This window comes from Dreissena polymorpha, chromosome 8, assembly GCF_020536995.1.
Source record: "Dreissena polymorpha isolate Duluth1 chromosome 8, UMN_Dpol_1.0, whole genome shotgun sequence".
NCBI lineage: Eukaryota > Metazoa > Mollusca > Bivalvia > Myida > Dreissenidae > Dreissena > Dreissena polymorpha.
Window position 1 is genome coordinate 91,513,212 of NC_068362.1, and position 24,196 is coordinate 91,537,407.

The 24,196-nt window shown below is 33.6% G+C and overlaps 1 protein-coding gene across 2 annotated transcripts in view; it reads right to left on the reverse strand.

Annotated features, from left to right (window-relative positions):
* Positions 1-2,405: 2,405 nt before the first annotated feature.
* Positions 2,406-24,196, reverse strand: part of LOC127842453 (guanine nucleotide-binding protein G(i) subunit alpha-3-like) — a 98,448-nt gene continuing 76,657 nt past the window's right edge. For both annotated transcript variants that reach the window (XM_052371970.1, XM_052371971.1), the window contains exons 2-8: positions 11,086-11,209; positions 10,060-10,244; positions 8,672-8,967; positions 7,536-7,664; positions 7,002-7,131; positions 5,309-5,462; positions 2,406-4,335 (exon numbers count right to left, since the gene is read on the reverse strand). In XM_052371970.1, coding sequence (XP_052227930.1) covers positions 4,148-4,335; positions 5,309-5,462; positions 7,002-7,131; positions 7,536-7,664; positions 8,672-8,967; positions 10,060-10,244; positions 11,086-11,209 — 1,206 coding nt within the window. In that variant the 3' untranslated portion in view covers positions 2,406-4,147. The remainder of the gene's footprint in view (positions 4,336-5,308; positions 5,463-7,001; positions 7,132-7,535; positions 7,665-8,671; positions 8,968-10,059; positions 10,245-11,085; positions 11,210-24,196) is intronic.

The following is a 24,196-nucleotide window of genomic DNA, read 5'->3' on the forward strand; positions in this document are numbered from 1 at the left end:
TGTTTAGAAAAAAGTCTACTATTTCCATTTTATTTGCTCGATTTATGAATGGAGTTATGTTGGAATGATAAAACACACCAATTTTATCAAGATTCTAAAACTCCAATAAATAATGATATTTTATACCGTTCTCATTGTTGATTTTACATTTTATAAATTTGCTGTTGCATATGTATATATAAACAAAGTGTGTCTGCGCATATAAGTGTCAGGATAAACACCGTATAAAATTATGTATTTCCGTGACTGATCGAAAAAGGTGGTTATTTAAAAACGTGGTGGGGTATCCATGTATGTTATATCATATTCATGTCGATCAGTCACTGAGTATGGTCAATGAAAGTGATATTTCATATACAAATGCTCCTTAACTTCAGTCTCTAAATACAGTTCAAAAATGACCAGAACGCAGGGGTTTACGTTTCATTTTCAAAATTGTCTAGGGGGAGGAGCTCCAAAGACCCCGATTGCAGTAGGAACATCCCCTCCCGCACATAACCCCTTCGCCACTTCGTTGCTCAATAACAATCGTCGATGGCAAAAATTCGCACCCCCCTTTTCAAAACCCTGGCTACGGGCCTGTTATATTATGTGGTCACTGAGTATTTACCTCTTCCATGTGACATTCTCACTTAAACATGGTGTATTTAATTTTTGAAACGATCTTTCTTTGAAATGATGTATGTTTTGTATAAAATTGAAACGCATGCTGTTATTGAATAAGTATGTTTATGACAATGAGCTGTATATATGCTTAAGTCAAAATAAACCATTCTGTTCTGTTCTGTTTTGATAATGATATGTAACTTTCTCAAATCAATTAATTTAACGATTGTCATGTGGCAATATTGTTTCAGCGATTATTTGGCTTACCAATAGATGAACGGTATATAAAATGTTGCAAATGCCTATTTAATTGCATTTCAGAGTAATCCTATTGACAAACACGGTTTACATTTTATTTATAACATATTAGTATCGTAAATATTTTAGAGGTGAATAGCTTACTGAGTTAAAGTATTGATCAAAATCAAGTTCACTAAAAGATAGACAAGTATTATACAGGGTCTTTGAAAGTTTAGCTATCAACTATTACATGTATAAATAAGAGAGATGCCATAATAGGTTTACTACCGCGTGCCATATCAAAACTATTAGGTATGAGACACGAACTACATTAATAATATTTGAATACCTGTTAAACGTATGTTTTTGTGATATCCGCACGAATGCAGTGATAACGCTACAAATATGCAGTACAAACGAATTGCAATGTCTACATGCGGTCCCCATGAATGCTCTGTCGGAACTCCACCATTGGTGTCAAATCTGGGCCATCAACAGACCATGTTCACGCGAGTCGTTACAAGCGTGTTAGTAGGCCTCAACGTTTACAATATTACATTCACATGCTCAGAAAAATAACGAAAGCGCCCAAATATATTTGAACGTATTTGAAATCATATAATTCTTTTTTCCCTTAGGTATAAATCCATCGTTAGTCAAGCCGTCTCCACATATCATCCTCAGCAAACTACCACAGTGCATGTTTTCGCAATATGACGTATTTTGTTCTTTTATCAAAAAGCAGAGTTTTGGCTTTATGTATGAAAACATACATGGGAAACATATATATACCTCGAACAGTGCTACCCCCGACCTTTGAGCTATCATTAATGTATTAATTGTAAATGTTTATCAATGTTATTTTCATTAATAAAACTCCTTTTAATCTTTTGCTTCTATTTAGTGACCGGGTTTAAATCATGGATATGAAAGTTATGTTAACAGTGGCCAAATCGGTTGTAAAACAAAGAACGACGTATGGATTACAATATATGGCGTGCAAAATTATTGTCTTTCTTTCACAAACTTTTACGCGTGATTATAAATAATTGTGTTTCTGTTTTTTACGTTTAAACGTTAACACACATAGTTGTCTATTTAATAATTAAATAAATAGTTGACTTAATAAACACAAGGCCACGATCGTTTTTTCTGGATTTCTACGTGAGGTTTGGAGGAAGATACTTTTAGCAGTTATTCTTGTGCGTAAGAGCACCGTTTAGTGTTAATTTGGGCACATTATTACGAGTATCATGAGCTAAATAAGGATGCATTGTGCGTCACAGTACCACTGGCAATTTACACGTTGATCGCAATTATCATCATTTCAGCTAGAAAACTGATTCAGAAAACAAAGCTGTATAAACTTTATATTTGCTCATAATAATTTACACACGGCACATAGTCAAACATTTTTATTATTTTGTCCGTGATTTTGGGAACATTACATTAATGTAAAACATTGGTATTTTACACAGATTGATAGGAAAACTACATTTTATAGTGATTCTGCACTATTTATTTCAATGATTTTTATTTCAAACACAACATTACCATTACATATGTTCAAAATAACAAGCATTCAACAAAGCATATTTTGACTTCAACAGAGTATCATTTGCATAGATACATCATTTACATGCAGTAAACTATAACTAAACAAATAAGATTTCTATGACTGATGTACTCCTGTTATCGATTCCTCTTGCTTTAAGCAAACGTTATAAGATTCTTTAATACAACTTTTAACAGACCTAATAAGTGCTGTGAATGATTGAATTATTACAAAAAACACGAAATCAACGACGACTAATTATCTCATTCGCGAAATGTACGAATTTAGATCCCACGACTTAATAATGACCTAGATATTGGGAACGAGTTACCAAGTCGTAAAAGCGCCATTAATAAAAAAAATATGTGCGACTGTTATTGTATTATTAATTGCATTCATTAAACTGAGAATAGAAAAAGTAAAAACAAACAAGAGTTACACATGCATATTTATATGTACGGTAGTCAAAAACCAATTCAAAAATATTCTTTCTGAAATTATTCATAAAATAAATAACTCTTACGACAATTTCATAAACTGCTTCAAATAGCAGTTAAACGATTAAACTAACAATATATTGTTAGAGTGTGTTAAAATTTGCATATAATACCTTTTATATCTAGTATTTCTAACAAAACACATGGCGATGTCAACCTATCTGGCTTTCAAACCAACACACTTGTCATAAAGCAATAATATATATTTAAAACAAAATATATAAAATTGCCTTTAATTTAAGTGTAGTGAAGTTTATTTCGACGTAAATGATGCATATAAAACCTTTTTTTAAGCGGACAACAACGACAACGATACAATGTCCACCCTTGTATTTTCCAGACCGACATTACCAATTTTAACACAAACACATTGGAAAATAACTTACGCAAATTTTCCCTAAAATCAGAAATCCCCGAAATTTAAGTGTCCACGAAAAAGTAATTCTAAGACAAATCACGAAATTTCATGCTGAAGGATACAACTGATTTTACATGAAAACAATCCGCCAGTTTTTCTAAAAAAAAATCCGGCGACAATTTTCAGTATTTAAACAATCGACTATTTTATCTGATGTTTCATTCGGCGACAATTTCCATCAGCCTTTAAACAATCCATTTCTTTTCTGAGGTTTATTTTGGCGAAAATGTTCAACATAAAACCAATCCATCCGTTTTCTGCAGTTTATTTCTGTGAAAATTTAAACCATTTAAACAACCCACAATTTGTTTTTATTCATTTACTTCGACGACAATGTTCAACATAAAACGACCCACCAGTTTTTCTGAAGTGTATATCGGCGAAAGTATTCAACACTTTGGACTTGCGATCGCTCATCATGTTGCAGTCGATACAATTGCTCTGAATCAAGAATAAAGTGTTTCATATTGATGAATACTGTATCAGGATTACCGACATGCACGGGGAATTAATTTAACATAAACAGATGAGACAATTTTCTAAAAATTGTCTTGGCGACAAAGTTCTCCTAAGTACATACATTGGCATGACATTAAAACAATCGACCAGTGTTTTTTCTGAAGTTTATCTCGGTGACAAGCGTAATTTGTCAACATGGGTAATTTGTCATACACCAGTTTGACATTTAAACAATCCTTCATTTTTTCTGGAGTTTATCTCGGCGTCAATATTCCGTATTAAAACAATGCACCACTTCACCATTAAAACAATCCATCAGTGTTGTTGTTGTTGTTTTTTTTCAGTTTTTTCGGCGACATTTTTCAATACTTGTTAAAACAATCCACCAGTTTTTCTAAAGTTTATTTCGGCGACAATGTTGAGCACCTTGGAAAGTAGGTCACTCATCATGACTACATCTGTGGCACACGAGACGTGAGTGTACACCTGCTTGTGGCACGGCCGATGTTGGTGGAACTGCTCCCGGATATACTTGATGCATGCTTCCGGGGTGTTATCACCTGTACGAACGGAGAAAGGGATAGGAGTCGCGCTCGAGAAAACGGGGTTAATGCATGTTCGTAAAGTATCGCCCCAGATTAGCCAGTGCAGTTTGAACAGGCTAATTCATGACTTCACTTTACGCACATGCATTAAACCACCATTATGCAGAGCGACGCTCATATATCCGATGCATAATTGCGGTGCGTTATCACCTGAACGAAAAGAAGCACGGATATATCTGATGCATGATTCCAGTGTATTATCAGTTGTCCAAAAAAGATGGATATATTTGATGCAGTATTTCGGTGTGTTATCACTTGAACAAAAAGGAAAAGGGATAAATCTGATGCATGATTTCGGCGTGTTTTTGCATGTCCGAAAAGAAAGAAATTGTCAGAATTATTGAGACACTTTGCATAGTCTAACATTTTAATCATTATGTCCGTAATAAGTAGTACATTAAGTTAACATAAATAATCGCAGTTTAATACAGGTTGATAGGGGAAATATATGTTACATTGTGTGTACGTCACAGACTGGGCAGTTTTTACGACACATGTTATTTATGTAGGTTTAAAATTACAAAAACCAACGTGGCACATAGCAAATTATCTCATGTAAACATCTCATGTGAGACATATAAAATAAAAGGTTTAATGCATAGCTTAATTCGCGAAGCTTAAAAAAGCATGTGTGTGGCGATCGTCTTGGTATAGGACATGCGTGTTAATACTTTATGCAACATAATGTAATCTTACAACCAAATAGTAAGACATGACAACATGTGTATGTGAACACTTTCAACAAATACTGTCCAAGAGCACAAAGCTAAATAGCTTTTCACAGATTTTGTGCAGCCTTAAATTGGTGAAATGATGACAAAACCTACCCCTTTGCTTTGCAGTTGACAACCCTTCATTCCAAGTTATGTCGTAATTAATACAACCGCACATCAAAATACCAAAACTAAACATTAAGTCGTTGGCATACCGTCGTAATCCTGGATGTGTGCACTGAACTTTGTGGACCGTAGTTTCTCGGCAAACAGGTCGAATTTGTTCAGGAATAGAAGGAAATCTGTCTTATCCAGATAGTGATTGTGGGAAACTTCACGGAACGTCTGTAGGCTGTCTTGCAGTGTGTTCTGATCAAACAGTGAGACAGTACAATCGGTGTTATTGTGTATATAACAATCGGATGGGATATAATATAAGCCTTTGTCTGGGAAAACCGGGCTTACTGCATGTGCGGAAAGTGTCGTCCAAGATTAGACTGTGAAGTTCGCACAGGATAATCAGGCACTTTTTTCGTTTAAAGAAAGCCTCTTATAATAGTATAATGCATAGGCTTATGAGATAACACTTTACGTTCATGTAATGAACCGAGTTTTCGCGAAAATAGGATCAAATGATTATGAACGAAATTTTTCTGAATTCTATTCAGCTGATCATGTTGATATTCGAAACGTCGACAAACAAATTGTAAATAATCTTAGTACATGTAACTTAGTTATCTAATTTATCAAAATTCATAGGTTAGAAAAGAGTATTTTAGTGTTTATTTTAATGTATAAGAAAAATTACTATAATATGCCTTACATACAAATGAGCCTTCCGTTTTTATTGGGTTTTTTCGTTTAAAGCAAGTCTCTTAGCAAAAATCTAGTTTATGCGGAATGTTTCGTCCCTGATTAGGCGGACTGCACATGCTAATCTGGGACGACACTTCTTGCACATGCATTAAACCTTTTTTACAGAGCACGGTCCAAATGACTCGTCTTAAAGTCTGATATGATATTAATAGGTCTGCATGGTTCTACATATTTTAATTGTTATATTTGACGCCCGCCGCCAAAGGAACTTGAAGCCCAGTGGAAAATTAAATGGTGCGAAACCTTGTTGAGTTTGTTTCACAGCAAAATAAATTTTAAACACTATCACGAACGACGCCACTTTCCATGTGAAGTGGCTTATGTCGTGTTAGTGCGCTTTCTTCTTCGGAAACAGTGCTTAAAATTTACTATGCTAGGGCTAAATACATTAAAGGTTATGCTGCTCACAACTATATTTACAGAGAGTTTCCGGTCCTCAATTTCAAAAATCTAAATATGAAGATCTATATTCCGATTCCAATAGAAAATGAAAATGTAATTCCTAAATAATTTTGATAAATAGATCATAATATATAATATACAATAACCATTTCTTCGAGCCTTTGGCCTTTTAGTGAACTCCAACAAGATAGCAGGCCTTATTGTTTGGCTATGGTCCGCTATACGTTTGAGTGGTGATCGGTCAGTCAATGAAAGGCCAGAAATCTCTTAGTGGCGTTTTATATTTCTACATTTATGTTGGCCTATTTCATCGCGATAAAAATGTGAGTATCGCTTTGGAAAACGGAGCTTAATGCATGTGCGTAAAGTGTCATCCCAGATTAGCATGTGCAGTCCCGCAAAGGCCATTAAAGGGCGAAATTTTTCGCCTAGGCTGGATTGTTGTTTAAAGAGACTTCGTTAAAATGAAACATTCCATAAAAACATTAACAGAACATCAAATGAGTCCCGTTTTCCCAAAGCGAGACTGTTATCATTTACTTATAGGATGTTTAATATTTTGTTGTAAATACGCATTCAGTAATATTTGAAACCTCAAAATACTGTTTCGAAAGGGTAAGAACGCCTTACAAGTGCTTCGTCTTCCTCTAGATTTTCATCGAAAGCGCTCAGCGACACAAAGAACAAAACGACTGTGACGTTCTCGAAGAGGTGAATCCATTTCTTCCTTTGGCTCTTCTGGCCTGCCACGTCTATCACCCTGGAAAGATTAATTAATTAGCGTTTATCGTCGTACAAGATGCGCCTGACAAGCCCGCACAGGCTGTTCAGGGCAAATCAGGGTTTCTGATTCGACTTGATCATCGTTTAAAAGAGACTAAATTCAAGGAGTTAATTCCAGCACAGCTGTAAGCATCGTCCCTGATTAGCAAGTGCGGACTGCACAGGCTAATCTCGGACGACGCTTTACGTTTCTTGTCTTTCCCTCCAAGTTAATGACCATGCAAAGAGGACGTCTCCATAAGATTGTCACCGCACGCAGTGTTTAACGCCAAAAGTACAATATAGTTTTTATGAACAGTCGACCACATTTCTTTCCTAGTCAAAATCTACCACTAACCAATTTTCGGTGCTTTGACTGAGTTTTGCTGTTACCATGGTTACCTGTATATGAAGTCGTCCACATTAAAATGATGTTCAATCACGCCTAAGGTGGGACGGCGGATAAACAGAATGTCCTGATGACTCGGAACATAGTCCTCCGCAAGCATACGAGATATGTTGCTGCAAAAGCTGGAACACACAAGTACGTAAACTTAAGGATACCGGCAGTATTGAAATAAGGTCATTCGTGTATAAAAGTTATTTCTTAAAATCATTAAACAATATACAAAAATGAATATTGAATCGCTTAGATGTGCTACCGGCCCCTTTTGAATAATACTATTGCAATAAGGTCATTAAGTTTGTTTACATTTTTCATTTTCAGAAAATCTGAAATATAATACATTATACATAAGTCTTTTAAATATAAACAATATTGATTATTTGATAATTAATTGCGGACGGTTAAGAATAACTCCTTAACATGTTTATTTTGCTTGCATAATAGTTCTATGCGGTGAGTAGTCGTTATACGAGATATTATCACAACTATATATATAGGAAATGATTATCAAAAATTCTGGGCCCGTATTCTAAGATCCATATTTAAACTTAATTATAAAGAATATACTTTTATCTAAGAAAATACTTCGGAGATTGTAGTATATTTATTAATTGTTCTCAATAAAGAATTATGTATTTAGAAGATGTTAAATGTCGAGTAAGACTCAATATTTGTGTAATTTTATAAAATTTTATGGTTTAGATTTGCTAAACTGCACCAATCATCTCGCTCTGAGAAACCCGGTCGTATAGATGTGCTTTATATGTCGATCCTGATTAGCCTGTGCAGTCCACAAAAGCTAAGCAGGGACGGCACTTTCGGCTTTTATTGTTCGTTCAAAGGATGTATCTTATTAACGTAAATACAGTGCAGGCGGAAAAATGTCCCAGCTAAGCCTGTTCGGAATGCACAGGCCAAAATAAGCTGACACTTTGTGCGCAAGGAATACACCCCGTTTCCACAGAGCGCGTCTCAAATATGTTTTGCAATTATTATGAGCATTTTGTGTTCTGAAAATATCAGTCTCTATTAACAGGAAAATCTGTATTTTTTCCCCGAAACCCGATACCATCGCGTTTATGTCTATACAAACGCCATACTCTTGACAACAGACACAAGAAACATCACATACTATAATTCCTGTGGCCGAATCGATCGGACGGAACATTTCGCTGTCAATAGACCTTTGAAGCCCCTCTGGAATCCTTCATCTTTCCACATTTCCAACAACAAGTCCTGATCCTGTTTTGACAGCCCTCCGCACTTGACATTCATGTAGGCAAATCTCTTGCCCAATTCGTTACAAGCCATCGCGAGTAAGGAGTTTGCTCCCCTGGCAGTTTGCATATCGTCCGCTGTGTAGGATTTGGTGAGCATGTCGTTGAAATTTACGACCGGATTCCGCTGGTGAAAATCTGCGGCGGCATTCTGTAAGGTAGATTATTTATTTATTTATTTCAAATCTTTACCATTATATATGCTATTTATGCTGTTCGGTGGTTTATAGAGAAAAATATGTTAATTAAAACTGATAATTCACTCATTCAAATAGTGAACATTAACCGTAAAAATTATCGATAATATTTACTTTTTTACTGTGGAATAACTTTGTTTTTATGTCCTGACGTCATTATTTAAGCGTAATTCTTAAGTTTATATACAAAAATAATCATTTGCAAGCATAAAATAAAAAGAGAAAAATTGCTTGGATTAGTTGGAATATCGATTTTAATTTAATCGTGATCATAGAAATAAATATATTTCACTCGTGGCTGGCTGTTGTTGAAATATTAGTTTCTCTGATAAGTCGTGAATTGATATATTTATTCCGCCAAATCCAACACATTACTTCTCCGTCATTTTACTCGGTTACCCTAATACATGCTTCTAATTAAACTTACGTAGTACTACTATTAACGAGTGTATCCACATTTTTTCAAGTGCATTGATTTATTTCTTTAACGGAAAACTCTCAACAGAAATAAATAATACATACTAATACATTAATTAAATCATGAACTTTGCTCTCAACAATCTTCTTAATTTTCGTGATATCTTCAAGAGATGGTTTACGGCATAAATTGTTATATAGTGAATAAAGAGTATAACACTTAAATGCGACTATACTCGCGTGATTTTATGTAAACTTATTCTTTAATAAAATAGTGTTGTTTTTATTTAATGTATCATTATATTTCTTGGATTATGCTAACACAATTTTATTTATACGTAATACTGCATTAACGTGATGTTCCAGCGATTCAAAGAAAATGTAATTTGTTAATCACATTGCAAAACAGACGCGTTCTAGGAAAACGTTGCTTAATGCATGTGCGTAAAGTATCGTCCCAGATTTGCGTGTGCAGTCGGCAAAGGCTAATCAGGGTGGGGGCGACACTCTTCGTTTCCATAGTAGTTATTGTTTAATAGAAGTCTTCTTAACGAAAATCCAGTAAAGGCGGAAAGCACGGTGTGCACAGGCTAATCTGGGACGACACTTTAAGCAAATGCATTGTTTACTTGCAGTTCCTCAGACTCAAAACGAATATGTTCGGATTGCATATGTTCAATGATTTTGATGGCTGCCCCTGAGACGGTCTCGTGGACTTGATTTGTGTACGGGAGGCGTTCCTCTTCCGGGAAACCGTCGCCGTAATGGATACGGAGCTGCTTCACAAACGTGCTCTTTCCGGAATAGGCACCGCCTGGAAATTTATGTATAAACTACTGTACAATGAAGCATATGCAAACCTCCATCCAAACGTTCAGTACTTAAGGGTATAAGTAACTTCAGTAATGTTTTGAAATAGTTGGTAATGTGGTACAACAACTATAATATTGCAGTAAACATGAGTTCCGCTTTGTGATAACGGGTTTTAATTCATGTGTCGTCCAAGATTAACATGTGCAATTCCAACAGGCCAACCTGGAACTAAACTTTCCGCCTGAATCGGGGTTTCATTGAGAAGATAATTTCTTTAAATGAAATAATCCTTAAAATCGGAAAAAGTCGCCCCTGAATAGCTGATGCGGACTTCACAGACTAATCTGGGGCGACACTAAAAGCACAGGTATTTAGTTCGGTTTAACACAGGCTCATATAATCTATTGTATTGTGAAGAATCCGCAATCAGTCTGTGAATAATACATATAACAAAACAGTTCAATATCTACCCGTATTGAAAAGTTATATTTGAAAACGTTTGGAAATTTTGTGAGTAACTCTCATATTTAAAATAAAGTTGTAACAATGTCATCATATGATCCGCGTTTAAAAAAAATGAGTTGAATGCTTATGCGTCCGCACAGGCTGATCTGGTGCGACACTTTCCGCTATGACGGAATATTCCGTTTACTAAAATTCTCTTCTAAAAGAAAATACTGTCTAGGCAAATAGTGTCGTTACTGAAAAGACTGCGCGGACTGCACCGGCTAATCTGGAACGACACTTTACGGACAAGCAGCTATAAACATTTGATTATATGACTCATGTTACATTACATAATTTTCATAATCATATTATCACAAGACGTATGGTTACATTACCTAGTAACAGTAGCGTCAGCTCGTTCTTTTTCTGTTCTTGGTCTTGCTGGATCTGATTGTCGATGCTCTGACTTCGCTTCATGGCGTCCTTCGAGATCTTCCCCATCGCTGAGAGGGACAGCGCCTGCCGAGTTAACAAAGTAGAGTAACGTATAAAGAGCACAAATGCTGTCTTTCTACATGAGCTAGCCCATATAGCGACGCGGTAGAGTCTTAAAATTGCTGTAAAGACCGTAGGGCCTGGGTTAAATCCCTATTTTGTTCGGGGATTTTCTATCTAAGTTACTTAGGCCTCAAAACCAATATATGGTCGATTGTTTGTACGACGTCCCACAGATGTCAAGGCAGAAGTCATTTATTAAAAGAATTTCGAAATGGAACGGGTGTTTGGGCTTGGATGATGGATAAAGAGCACTTATATGCCGACCCGAAAGAGTGTCTTCACCGCGTTTAATCCCTATTTTATTCAGATTTTTTTTCTATGATTCTTTTTGCGACCAACGAATATAAAACACATTTTGTTGCAAGACGTCCTATTGAGGTTAGGGAAAAAGAAATGTGTTGCAGAATTGAAAAAACAAATGGAAGCGGTGTATGAAATAGGGTGACGTATAAAGCGTTTATACTTCCTTGTTATATTAGCTAACTGTTATAGCAACGCGGTAGACAGGCATAGCAACGCGGTAGACAGGCTGCGTTGTTTTCGGGGTTAGGGTTGGTGGGAGGGGGATCCAATACTTTTTGGTGAGTAAACTTGTCGCAAAACTTATACATACGAAATAAATTATGCTTGTTTGTCTGTACAACGTCCCGTCATGGTAGAAGGAAATTGGTGGAAAATATATATATATATAATCTTGGGTGTGTGTAGAAGGTAGAGAACTTGTACTGTGTTGCTATATGGGCTAGCTTTTATGGCGACGTGGTTGAGAGTTTGCGTTGGATTCGAAAGGACCCGGTTTCATTTCGTGACGGGGTTTTTCTCCAGCGGGGTTACATTACGTTTTCAACAACAGTCATGTTTGAAGGTCTATTAAGTTTCATTTCTCCTATGTTAAAAAGCGATTGCCTGTCCAATTTATTTATTTTACCTTAAATATGCACACAGACCAATATATTCGACTTCAGAGTTTTCTCTCAATAGAGTTTATATGGGATGGTACACATGCCAATTATATTATTCAAGTTGTTTTTAGTATATTATTAAAACATAAATGAAACTTATACAACAGAACTATGCTTATTTAATTGGACATCGGCGATACAAAAAGCAACATATAATTATTTATACGCTGCTTAATAATCCTATATTTCAATGCCGATTGGCCTTTTTAAAATGATAGCTCGTGAATTCGATTGCTGATGTTTGAAGTGCGCGAAAATCCAATTGTTAACTGACACTTTAGGACTGCGACGTTAACATAGCTTATATAGAGTTTTGGAGGGGATACAACGATACCGTAATCACGCTTATTGTAAAAGTGCATCGTAAGTTCCGTCAACAATAAGCACATTAAAAAGAAGATGGTTGACACGATTAGTACAGATTTGATAGTTACAGGTTGTATTTACAAAGGAAAACACTTTATTTACATGATAAATATGCATTATATAGTAATAACTAAAGTCCTGGAGGGAAGTTCCTGTAACCATCAGTTAGTTTTTTTTCCAGGCAATTGAAACATTGGTTGAGTAAGATGTGTTCTTAAACTACAAAAGAACTTAAGAATAATCAAATTATAGTGTCATTACGAAGGTAGGTCTTATAATAACAACAACTATTGTTGTATGTAACATAACTTCTTTTGTAAATACAATTGTGTTTACTTGTAGTGCGTGTTGTATATTTGTAATGAAAATAATGACAACCTATTTAAATAGGTATATATTAACAATTTCTAAACTTTAATGTTACCATTACAAAAACAAGGAGTCTTAAATACTTTCTAACGCAAACCAACAAAATGAACATATCTAAATTTCGAACATAATGTAACGCTAAATTGCACATATTCGTATAATTGAATCAGAATATTTTATTATTTTCTTATTTTAACGTCCGAAATCAGTAGTAAAAAGTTTTCATCAACATTCAGCTAACTCGACCTCACACATTTTTGGAAGTCGTCGGTTCGAACATTTGCATAGTTATTTTCCTTAGTTGCCTTAATTAAAAGATCGTCTAATATCTTTCGATTTTGAGGTCAATATTAAGTAAAGAGAATATTCATTACATTATACGTATTTACAGCGATATTTTACGATTTTATATGTGTTAAATTGTAATATATTGATAAAAAATATGTTACATTAACACAAAATAGGCAAGACAAATTATACATTGGAAACGAATTTCATAAAATGCAGCAAAGACAAATTAGCGCCCCGAGCCGATTGTGACGAAGATATTCGTACATATTTTCCTACAATAACCGAAGCATTTTATTAAGATCGGAGTTAGTGTTTGTGTGTCGTTTGAATAGATATCGTTGCAGGAAACTAAAATGATCCGTAAAACTAAATTTAGATTCACATCGTACATGCATGATATTCATGCTGGCGAATTCGACTGTACAGACATTTTCAATTTCAGAATTAAACAGCTGGCTTATTTCGCATTTTCGACACATGTTCTTCTTAACTTTTATTTTAATTTATACTAAAATAAATGTATAATAAGTGTTTTACACATTTTATATAAATTCATAAATATTTGACAAAATCGTATAATCTTGCCTTGATATATTTGCATTTTAAGAAGGTGCAGTTTGTTATATAGCATTTTTGATATTAACGGAATATTTAAAAAAAAGTCGACACAGAGAAAAAACAACCATTACAACATTTAACGAGTTATTCCCTAATCTGACCCTAATCTGGTTATAAATTGAAATAAAAACTGATTGCACGTTTCTTTTTCTCTTTTTTTCGATGCTAAGATCAATAAATGGAAAAAATCTCAAAAAGGCGAAAACAATCTTGCTTCCGTTCGTTAGCCTTTATTTACGACGAGTAACCAAAGTCAAACACATCATCATCATCAAATAAAACTGGTCGAAACTCTTATTTTTTAAACGCGTTGCAACTCTCAATGCCAATCATTGGGGGCTTAAAATAGTTATATCGTACGAAATCCCACACTAAGATATAATTAAATTACAAATTGTTTTTAAAAACAGTTTTACTTCAAACATGAAAGAACAAACAATTAAAGAAATTCTTTGTATTACTTTTTACATGATAATTATAACATTATAAATTGTTTTCACAAAATAAATAAATACTCATTATAAAACGTTACCGTTAATGTGAGCGAGTATGTTTACGGCTATTGCTCACTTTAGTGCTATAAGAAAAACAGTGAAGAATAGTCTTAATTCTGAAATTTTCACAAAGTTGTTTTATGTCCAGTTGTAGTTTGGCGTTGACCAATATTCATGGAGTATATACAGATTCTTCAATAATAAGACGAAAACGTGGTGATGAATACAAAATCGGGATAAAAGTTAGCTGTTAACAGCTTAGTCCGAGAACATATCAGTCTAAGTTTCGTGTACCAGTATTATTATTGTAGATTGGTTAAGGATATAGACATCCGACGTGACGGTTTTGTGTTCACGACTATTTACCAGTTTCTGGTTTCTGCTAATGCAGGAAGGGATACGTCCACTCCATATTGCAAAATGACCAACACAATAATACTTGGTATTGGCTGTAATTTGAGGTGCAAAGCTAAGGGAATAAATACATGTAATCCCATTTGAGTAATCACTGGAGATACTTACACAGGGTCCTAACAATAAAAGCAGGGGAAATCTCATTTACTGTAACATTTTGTCACAGTGTGTTCTACGATTGTGAGAAATGTACTGAACACGTATCTTTATGTTATTCTCAATTATACAATCGCTGTACCACCAGCATTCGTGTTCTTCATCGCAATGCCATCCCGTTATTTCGTAAAAAAAATAATATATTCATATTTTAACGTTAAGTTTTTGACAAATATTTATGGCTATGATAAAATGTTACGTTTAGTCTTTGCTTCAGAATGAGAACATCAGCCATTGGAAAGGAAAACAGGAAATCATTACAATTTGTTGAAATGTTAAGTAAATAATAAATAACATCATAAAAATACCAATAACAATCTTGGTAGGCTAACGTTAAGTTAAAAGATGCTGTGCATTTGCAGTAAGCACATGTGTGTATCTGAATACATACACCTGCTGACTTTAATCAATGGTAGCATCAGTCACAGGTCTCTTATTGTACTGTGCAAAAAACTTGCCTATACTAAGGATAAATACACTCGATAAAGTCACGGGTCTCTTTAATAATGTACTGTGACAAGCAAACATTCATGGCTAGGCTTACGTTTGAGCAAATCAATACTTTACTCTTTTAGTACCGACTTGAGATAAAATAGTGTGGGGGATGATATAGAATCGTACCGACTTTAAATATAATAGTGTGGGCGATAATATACAATCATAAAATGTCTCACTCGGATGTATAGGTTCAAGTATCAAGTATACGGCAACATGTGAGAATTGCTATTTCCCATTTTAATTTACATTCTATATAATTATAAGTTTGACAGGACAATGTGAACTAAGTTATCATCAATCTATACGAGAAAATAAGCCATGTAATGTTCCCAAAAGTACTTTGAAGAAAAAGCACATATAGCACTCGTAGTGTCTTATGTCTGGCTATGTATATGTGCGACGTTTGCTGCCCCAGCCTTGCTTTTGTCATAAGTTTATGGATTTGAAATATCCGACCAATATATGGCGACGGGTTGCGTCTCCCTGAAACAAAGTCATGGAAACAATTATAGTTGAAAGGTCAATTTTGTCAAGAACTCTCAGCTATAAACGTAAACATAAATTTATGGATTTTGAAATAAATTTGCATTAATGTTAACCATCATAAGATGCCGTGCTATATGTTATTTAATGAAACAGCTTGTCTGGACCAAAATTTTATTATAAAATACATTTTATGACCACCATGAGGATACATTATTTAGTGTGAAAAAAATGTCTTCATACGTCAAAAATGAAGATCATTCTTAGAGGTCAAATGTCAACTTTGAGCAATAAATATTGTTTGTGACATAAGCATAGTAGTTTTTAGACAGAGTGTGTTAGGGGCGATCTATGGCATAATGACACGTGTTTGCATTAAAATCCATGATATTTTGTCAAGCAATATCTGATTCTATTACATGTTCACGATGCGTAATCACGAAATTCCGTTGAAACCATGATAATGTCATATGTTCATCAAACTATCGCGTTTGATTGTAAGTCATATTATAATTAAGTCTTCATTATTACTTTCACTTCTTACTTTAAAATCATCATAAATGCATACATATTTAATGGGTTTTTTTGCAAAGAAAAACATATGGATCTGTGTCAAATCGATACTCGTCACACCTTTGTCGATATAAATTCAGCTTATACTGTACTTCTTCGAAACCTATACGCAACATATATTTTATGTTGACGATTTTTAATTAATACGACATTCAGAGAAACATTGCACTGTAATTTTTAGTTTAAGTTTTGACAAACCTGTGTATCTAGATAAGGTGCTACGTTTCTTTACTGCTCTTTATGTGCTGCTGGATTTAAATACAAGAAACATTGACAAATAACCCTCCATACATTTTAAACAATTATGTTGGCACTGGTTCATTATAAAATACGGAGAACGGGCATTTTATATTAATACAACCAACAATTTGTCAACAGAACAGAACTGAACAGAACGGAACATGTGTTTTATTATGACTTACACAATGTCCATCGTCAGTATAACAAAACAAACAAAACATGATTAAGAAGATTCATGGCACGTTAATCATATAATTTCAGTACATACGGTATACCTGTATATAAGGTATACCTGGTCTTGATTATAAAAATATTACATTTGATTGTGATATACATACATATTGTGTTATTCAAAATGTGTAAGTATGTGTCTTTATTTTACGAGGATTAACTTACATTTAACAATGAGTTTATTTTATTGAATGCGTATTTAATAAAAAGAGAAATTATAATTATTTAGGTTTTGTTATCAATGCCCAACATTTACAAAAATTTAAACATCAATGGGCGTTGATAATTATACTTTGGTACATATTTTTTGCGTATCTCCTCTTAAAATGGACATATAAGCATAACATGATATTCATCTTCCATATCATGTGAATTACATAGTAAACAATAACGCTGATCCCTAGCAATTATATTTTTACCCTATCTACCAGTTTGTATTCTTAGTGGGTGAACCCATAGTCGTAGCCAACAGAAAAAAATTCTTAGGCTGCTAGGTAGTAAATCGAGGTATGATTCGTAATGAAAAGTGTTTTTTTTTAAGTACAAAATTAGTAAGAACATGGTTTGTCTGTATGCTTTGGGATCATTCCTGAATAAAATTGTCAATGAAACGTTGTTTTAAAATTAAAATAAATGATTTAAAATCGACATTTTCAGCATCTTCAAAAATATAAGAGAAACCATGATTGCTCAGCAATAACTTTACATTATATACCCAATTTTTTTAAGCCATCGTTACAATCTGCTTTGGCCTGCCCATAAACCTTTCTAATAATAATATTATTTGCATGTATAATTTTACTCCAGTATTTAATAATTTGTATAAACCTTGTAATGAACAGATGGTATCGACCTAACTCTCCATACACGCCCGCATTAGATGCATTAGTTTTAAGTTTTTTTTAATACGTTTGCGAAATTTCAAGTTATGAATGATATATGTATATTATTTTTAAGAACTGCATTCTGTATTTGTAGAACATCCCAAATGCATAACCATTATTTAATAAATAGTCCACATGATCCATAATTTAATAAGGGATTTCAATCGCAATTGTTTGTGGTTAACTATGCATTGCTCATCTTTGACAAGGAAATATCTTCAAGTTTATCACAAATATAGCTCTGTTCAAATGACCGTTTTAAGAACACGGTATCACTGCTGCACTCAGAACATTTAAATAAATTTTATATTAAGTTATTATCAAAATATTATTATTTTATCAAAGCTAATATAACCAGATATGTTATTTTGAGTAATTATATTTTTCGTTGGATGTGTCATTCATTTACAAACACACAACAAAACGGCACACTTACACCGTATAATTGTGTTATTTATTCCCCTATCCTCACATTGCCTCAACTACTACACGCTACTTTTAGTTTTCATTGAAATCACCGGCCCGCATGTCACTCGAGTTTCAGATTCCTCTCGTCTTACATCACAGTCTGCGTGAGAATTCGATACTCTAACGAATGGATATTACCGCAGATCGAAGCAGGATATTTTATCTATCTGGTTGAACGGCTTCTGTGGAACTGCATGTTCAAGTATTAATTCGCCATGTTGATATATTGAGTTTTAGGGCTTGTTGGATTAGATTTTAGTAATTTTTATCATTAGGGTTCGTTTTGCTCGGGGATGTTTAATGGTAAATATTGATTGTAAACAGATTTGATACAAAATCTGTCGTTTATAAAGACCCTCTTGTAGGCTTTAGCAAAACGAGCTCGTTCTTTCTAACTAAGCTTTATATAACACATTGTCAAATTCCAGAAACCATATTTTGATAAATATGCATGTTGCAATATGCATTAGCAAATAGCAAAACAGTGCCAGACGAACAACACCAATACAATTAATAGATATGCAATAAAGATTAAAACAAATATTGCCTTTGTCAACCGAAATGTGAAGTATGGTATTTTGGATCATGTTTCAATGGATTTTGAGTTATGTATAATACAGTTTATAAAAGAATGTGACATGTCTATATGTTGCGATTTAAAATGCATAAGTTACCCGAACTATCGTACATTCAATACCATGCCTAAATTGTGTGCCAAACACATAAAAACTACAAACAACATACGTCGTGATTTAGAGTTGATATTATATAATAATTTGACCATATATATGTATGCCATAAAGGTCTATTTAATTTGATTTACTATTGAGTTTGATTTATTTATATTTTTAAACATAATATATTTATAAGCATTATATTTTATAAGACATTGTTTTGCATAGAAATCCATCAATATATAATTATGACCAGACCCCATTTCCTGCACTAGACAGGCCTTAAAGCAAACAATGAGTACTACGTCCCGCCCACAAATGCATCTTCGCAGCGATTGTTTAATACTTCTATTAAAATATATACGTAGATATAAACAGTAAATCAGGCTACTACCCTATTGTTTAGTATAATGACAGGCTTTTCAAGGATATATATTGCACTCTGCAAGCATCGCTGCACTTTTACTAGCTAAGGTAACTATCGCTCTCTCTATCTCTCTCACTTGTGATATATGCTCATCGCTTGACGTTCGCTGTTATGTGTTAAGATGCACAAACTAATCCGATAACTTATTTTCTTTCCAAATATAACTTCTGGGCTTTCATTATCCAATTATTATAGGAAAGCTTCATACATCAGAAGTCAATTTAGGGGCGTTGAAATGTTTATTAAAGAAGATTGAATGCGGGAAGCATGCATATATAGTATCTGGTTTTTATCAATAGCAATTAGAATAGTATTGCAAACATCGCTAAACATACCCTAATGTTATCCCTAAAGTAATCAAAACAAAATCAAACTTCAGATTAACCAGCCGAAGCGATACATTATTATAAAATTTCTTTATTTGCGAGGAACCAATAGCCAAGCACTGCGAAACATAATAAAATACCTAACCGCCACACATAAAAACACACTTCAAGACAAACATGAATTAAAATAATTAAAATCTACACACACAAAGTATTTATACAATGCAAGCAGATATACAAACATTGAAACTTCAGCATTCTCAAGGCTAAACCAAATTTTCTCTCAAATTGTTTTATAACGCTCATTCTTGATCACTTCTATCATTTCCTGCATGCATGATAGATTTACCTTTACTTTCACAGTTTCAGCACAATTTCTTGGGAATTACAAACGCTGCTAAACTAATAATTTTGCTGAGCATCACATATGCTAAACCAAACCGTTTTGACTTTGCAGACATGTAATATTTTATCAGAAATATAGTATATATATAAAAAGGTCATCACATTTTACAATATACTTACATTTAATTTTACCATATACTGTTTATTTGAAATCAGACATGTTATTTGAAATGATGTTATTGCGTTGGGCTGGGTTTTTCAATAATTAATTCCAGGTCAATAAAGGACAACTCTTTATGCACATAATAATTCATTAAACGAATTTTAGGTTTTCACTGCAAACGTCAACATCATAAAAATTGCAAGTAGTCCATTTCATACAAGCACTAACTACATAGGCTTTTAACTATGAAAGGTCATAAAAATGTGATTAATCGCCAAAGAACGATTCTAATTAAACATATACTCTCCAAAATACATCAAATATTTTTCGTTTCAAAACCACAAACTTAATCTTAATACGTTAGATTGTCAAAGATGCCGAAATGGTATATGCTATAATGATGGCAATCAAAGACAAACATGCAACATGATACTTTTAATAATACCACGGTTAATTTTTACACAAACATACTCCTCGGATACCTTTGTTCGTTTTACCTTTGTTACGCATATTAAGTGTCCTTGTTCATTCCTTACTTGATTAATTAAGCACAGACGATGCTTTTCACAAACTTATATACCACCCAAACAAAAATAAAACGATTGGTAAGTGTTATATTCAAATATTCAGACATTTGTTACGAAGCATATTATTTTATACGGTGTATTACACATATACGCTGCACTGAACGATTAGATGAAGTATGTTGATATCAACCTCAGTTATGTAAATTTACTAAACATTGTGCTTCACTTTGATTTCTGTCCGTTCTATAATTATATTTATTTAAACGTTCGAAATAAAAACAAATCAATCAGCACCGACCAGTGTGGTTTAATAATTGCCATTGCACTTCAATGCATCAATATTAAAGTGATATTATGGGCATTTTTCATTGTTGACTTGAGCTGAAAAGAATTAACAGGTCAAAATAGTTAGTTTAAATGTGGTAACTGACCAATTATCTACAACTCATCTTGCGACCAGTTGTTTATAAAAAGTATATATTATATTCGATATTTTACCTGACTCACCCAGTCCTCTAAGCCGAAATGATCCGTTAAGTCTTTGTGTCGTATGAAAGAATCTGCATGAAAACTATATTTGACTCACATAGTACATCGAATCATTTATGTCGTAAGTTGTCAAAATGAAAGTACGGTTGATATTCAAATGCATGATTTTTCTATATCCGGGATATTGTTTTAGTATGTTGATGCTGCATTAACAAATATAAGTGTATATGAAGTTAAAACACCAAAAATAAACAAGGATTGCGATAGACACCTATAAACACTGCATATACTGTTAGATGCCCATAATATCACTTTAGTGTCTGTCACAATTTTTCAGCAAAGTAATATGCATCATAGATGTGGAGCCGTTTAAATAAAAGATGCAAAAGTTGTTTGATGTACTAGCGAAATCCGTTTGCATCGATATATGAAGCTTCTGTTATTGTCTGAACAGTTGCTCAGATTCTGCTATCGTATTTCTATGACATATTAAACGTTATCATTTACTTTTAAGCATGTATGTTTGTTTAGCAGACTCGTTTATAGCGTTATGTGTTACATTGGCGATTGGCCAAATCCATTTAATTCTCTGTGTGCAACTAAGCACGTTTTAATAGTGTAAAAATCTGTTTTAAATAGCGGCAGTAACCAAGATTTATTAGAAAAATAAGAATGGCATGTTGCCGAGTAAGAACTTAATTAAAAGTGGTTTGAGCGTTATCATTAAGATTTTACGTTCAGACCAATTATTTTCATTGGCACTCTAAGAAATAACTGTCCAAAAATCGATTCATCACACAACTATCGGCATTTTTTGTTGACAGGAAAACTATCGTTGTTCTTCATCAAAAGATCAAAAATGATCATACAACTGATGGTAATGTTTACACTCCACTACATTAATAACATTTGCTGAGCAATATACCAGTTAATTATATGTAAGTAAGATACTTATAATATCAAGAAAATGCAATTCTGTGTTTTTTGTATCCGATGTAAGACAGTAAAATGATTTTAAACGATTCCAAAAACACTGGCTTTTTTACGCCATAATAAAGTTCGTTGTGTTTGCATAATAGAGTTAGTTGTGTTTGTCAAAGTAATAACAACATCCAGCACAGTGTACAAAGAAAGAAAATGCAATGTAAACATATTTACTCTCCCTATATCTCTCACTTTAAAGTTATGGCCATTCACCAAACAGAGCAGACCGTGTCTTTTTGAAATCTGGAATTATACATTATATTATAAAAGCAAGCTATACAATCTTCAAACACGCGAATATTTATCAGTAACGTTCTATAGTGTTATCCAATCCCAGAAACTTTTACATACAAAAAAGACATACGTTTATTGAAATAACTTCGCGTTTGAACTAGCAATAGAACAATATTTTGTGAACTACTAAATAGTTATGTACTTTAACGCCGATTTTCTTTTAAAAATATAATTAGTGTTTCAATTGCACAAGTTTTAAGTGCTCGATTATGCAATGGTTTACTGAAAACTGTTGATACCAAACAATAGCGTATAAGCCTGTACCAATTGACGTTAAATTATTTCACATGGTCATGGTAACTTATTATTTACTTGAGGGAATGTGAAACTAAGTGTGAAATTTCAAATATTTTTTTTAATTATCATGTACTATTTGAACTAATGAAGTGCATTTGTGATGAAGAAAAAACTGTTTCTTGTGACAGCGATTGAATAGCTAACGATATTTGAGAGATACGCGTTCAACACTCCTCAAAATTGAATCGACAAACTGTTGCTGACGTATGGCTTGTGTATTTTCTACATTATTTTCAGTAGAAACTGCGCGCGGCTTAATACAGCAATTTAAGTATTTATTGAGACGAGGATCATTTATGTAAACATACATATAGTTATGTTCACGGGTTAATTAGGTATCATCGACTAAGACACTTTACGCACATGCATTAAGTCTTTTTATTCTTATTTTCTAGCTTTGTGCTTTTATTTCATATACAAACTGATGCGAAGGTGAGTTCGTGAATCCAATTAATTCATTCAAGTCGCATACCAAACGACTGACCATTAGTCTTGATGTTTTCTTGCCTTGGTATTTTGTCCATAAGGCTTGACGTTAAACAAAAGAAACGTTGTACATATCACGTACTCTGTGACATAATTGCTCCCCGACGCGTTCCGTGGTTTGGTATTATGTTTAATGGCTTTGTATCAGACAAAAGGTATTATATCACGTTCATTTACGTATGAATCTTTTATTGTATATCCGATATGATTTCTAAGTTGATCATAATTGAAAATCCGATCATCTTAAAATTAGGAATGGACTTTTTTTAGAAAGGGCTGGGTAACTATACCCACATTTCAAATGCATAATATGTATCTATTAAAGAGTTCATGAAGTTTTAACAATGGATTTTAATCGCAATCGTTAGAAGTTAATTATGTTTTGCTTCCTCGTTGGCACAGACATTTCGTCGAGTTTATTAAAAAAACTATCCAGAAAAACAGGTTACTGCAAGCCTCGCCGTTATATTATTCTAAGCCTTGACTGATTTATTACAAGCAGATCAGGCAGTAACCTGTTATTCTCTATATATATGCTAGAATGTTTTCTAGAGAACTATCTGTCAGAGTATTAATATGCCAATTCTGGAGTTGCATTACTCCTGTATTCCAGGAAAGCCTTTTAAGTCGGAATAAGGTAAAGTGATATTTGAGGTGTTTGCTATAGACGATTGCACTCGTGCAAAAGTTCGGTTTAAGCGATATTATGTGTTTGCATTTTCGAACAAGCGGTAACTTTTGATTTAGATAAGTGTGCCAATTTTAAATATATGAATGTTAACCATATCTTTGTATGTGCATAAAATAAGTTGCATGAAGACAAGTTATGTTGATAATCAAACGCACTTATAAAGTGTAATTGAAAGGACAGTTTGACCGCATGAGGTTA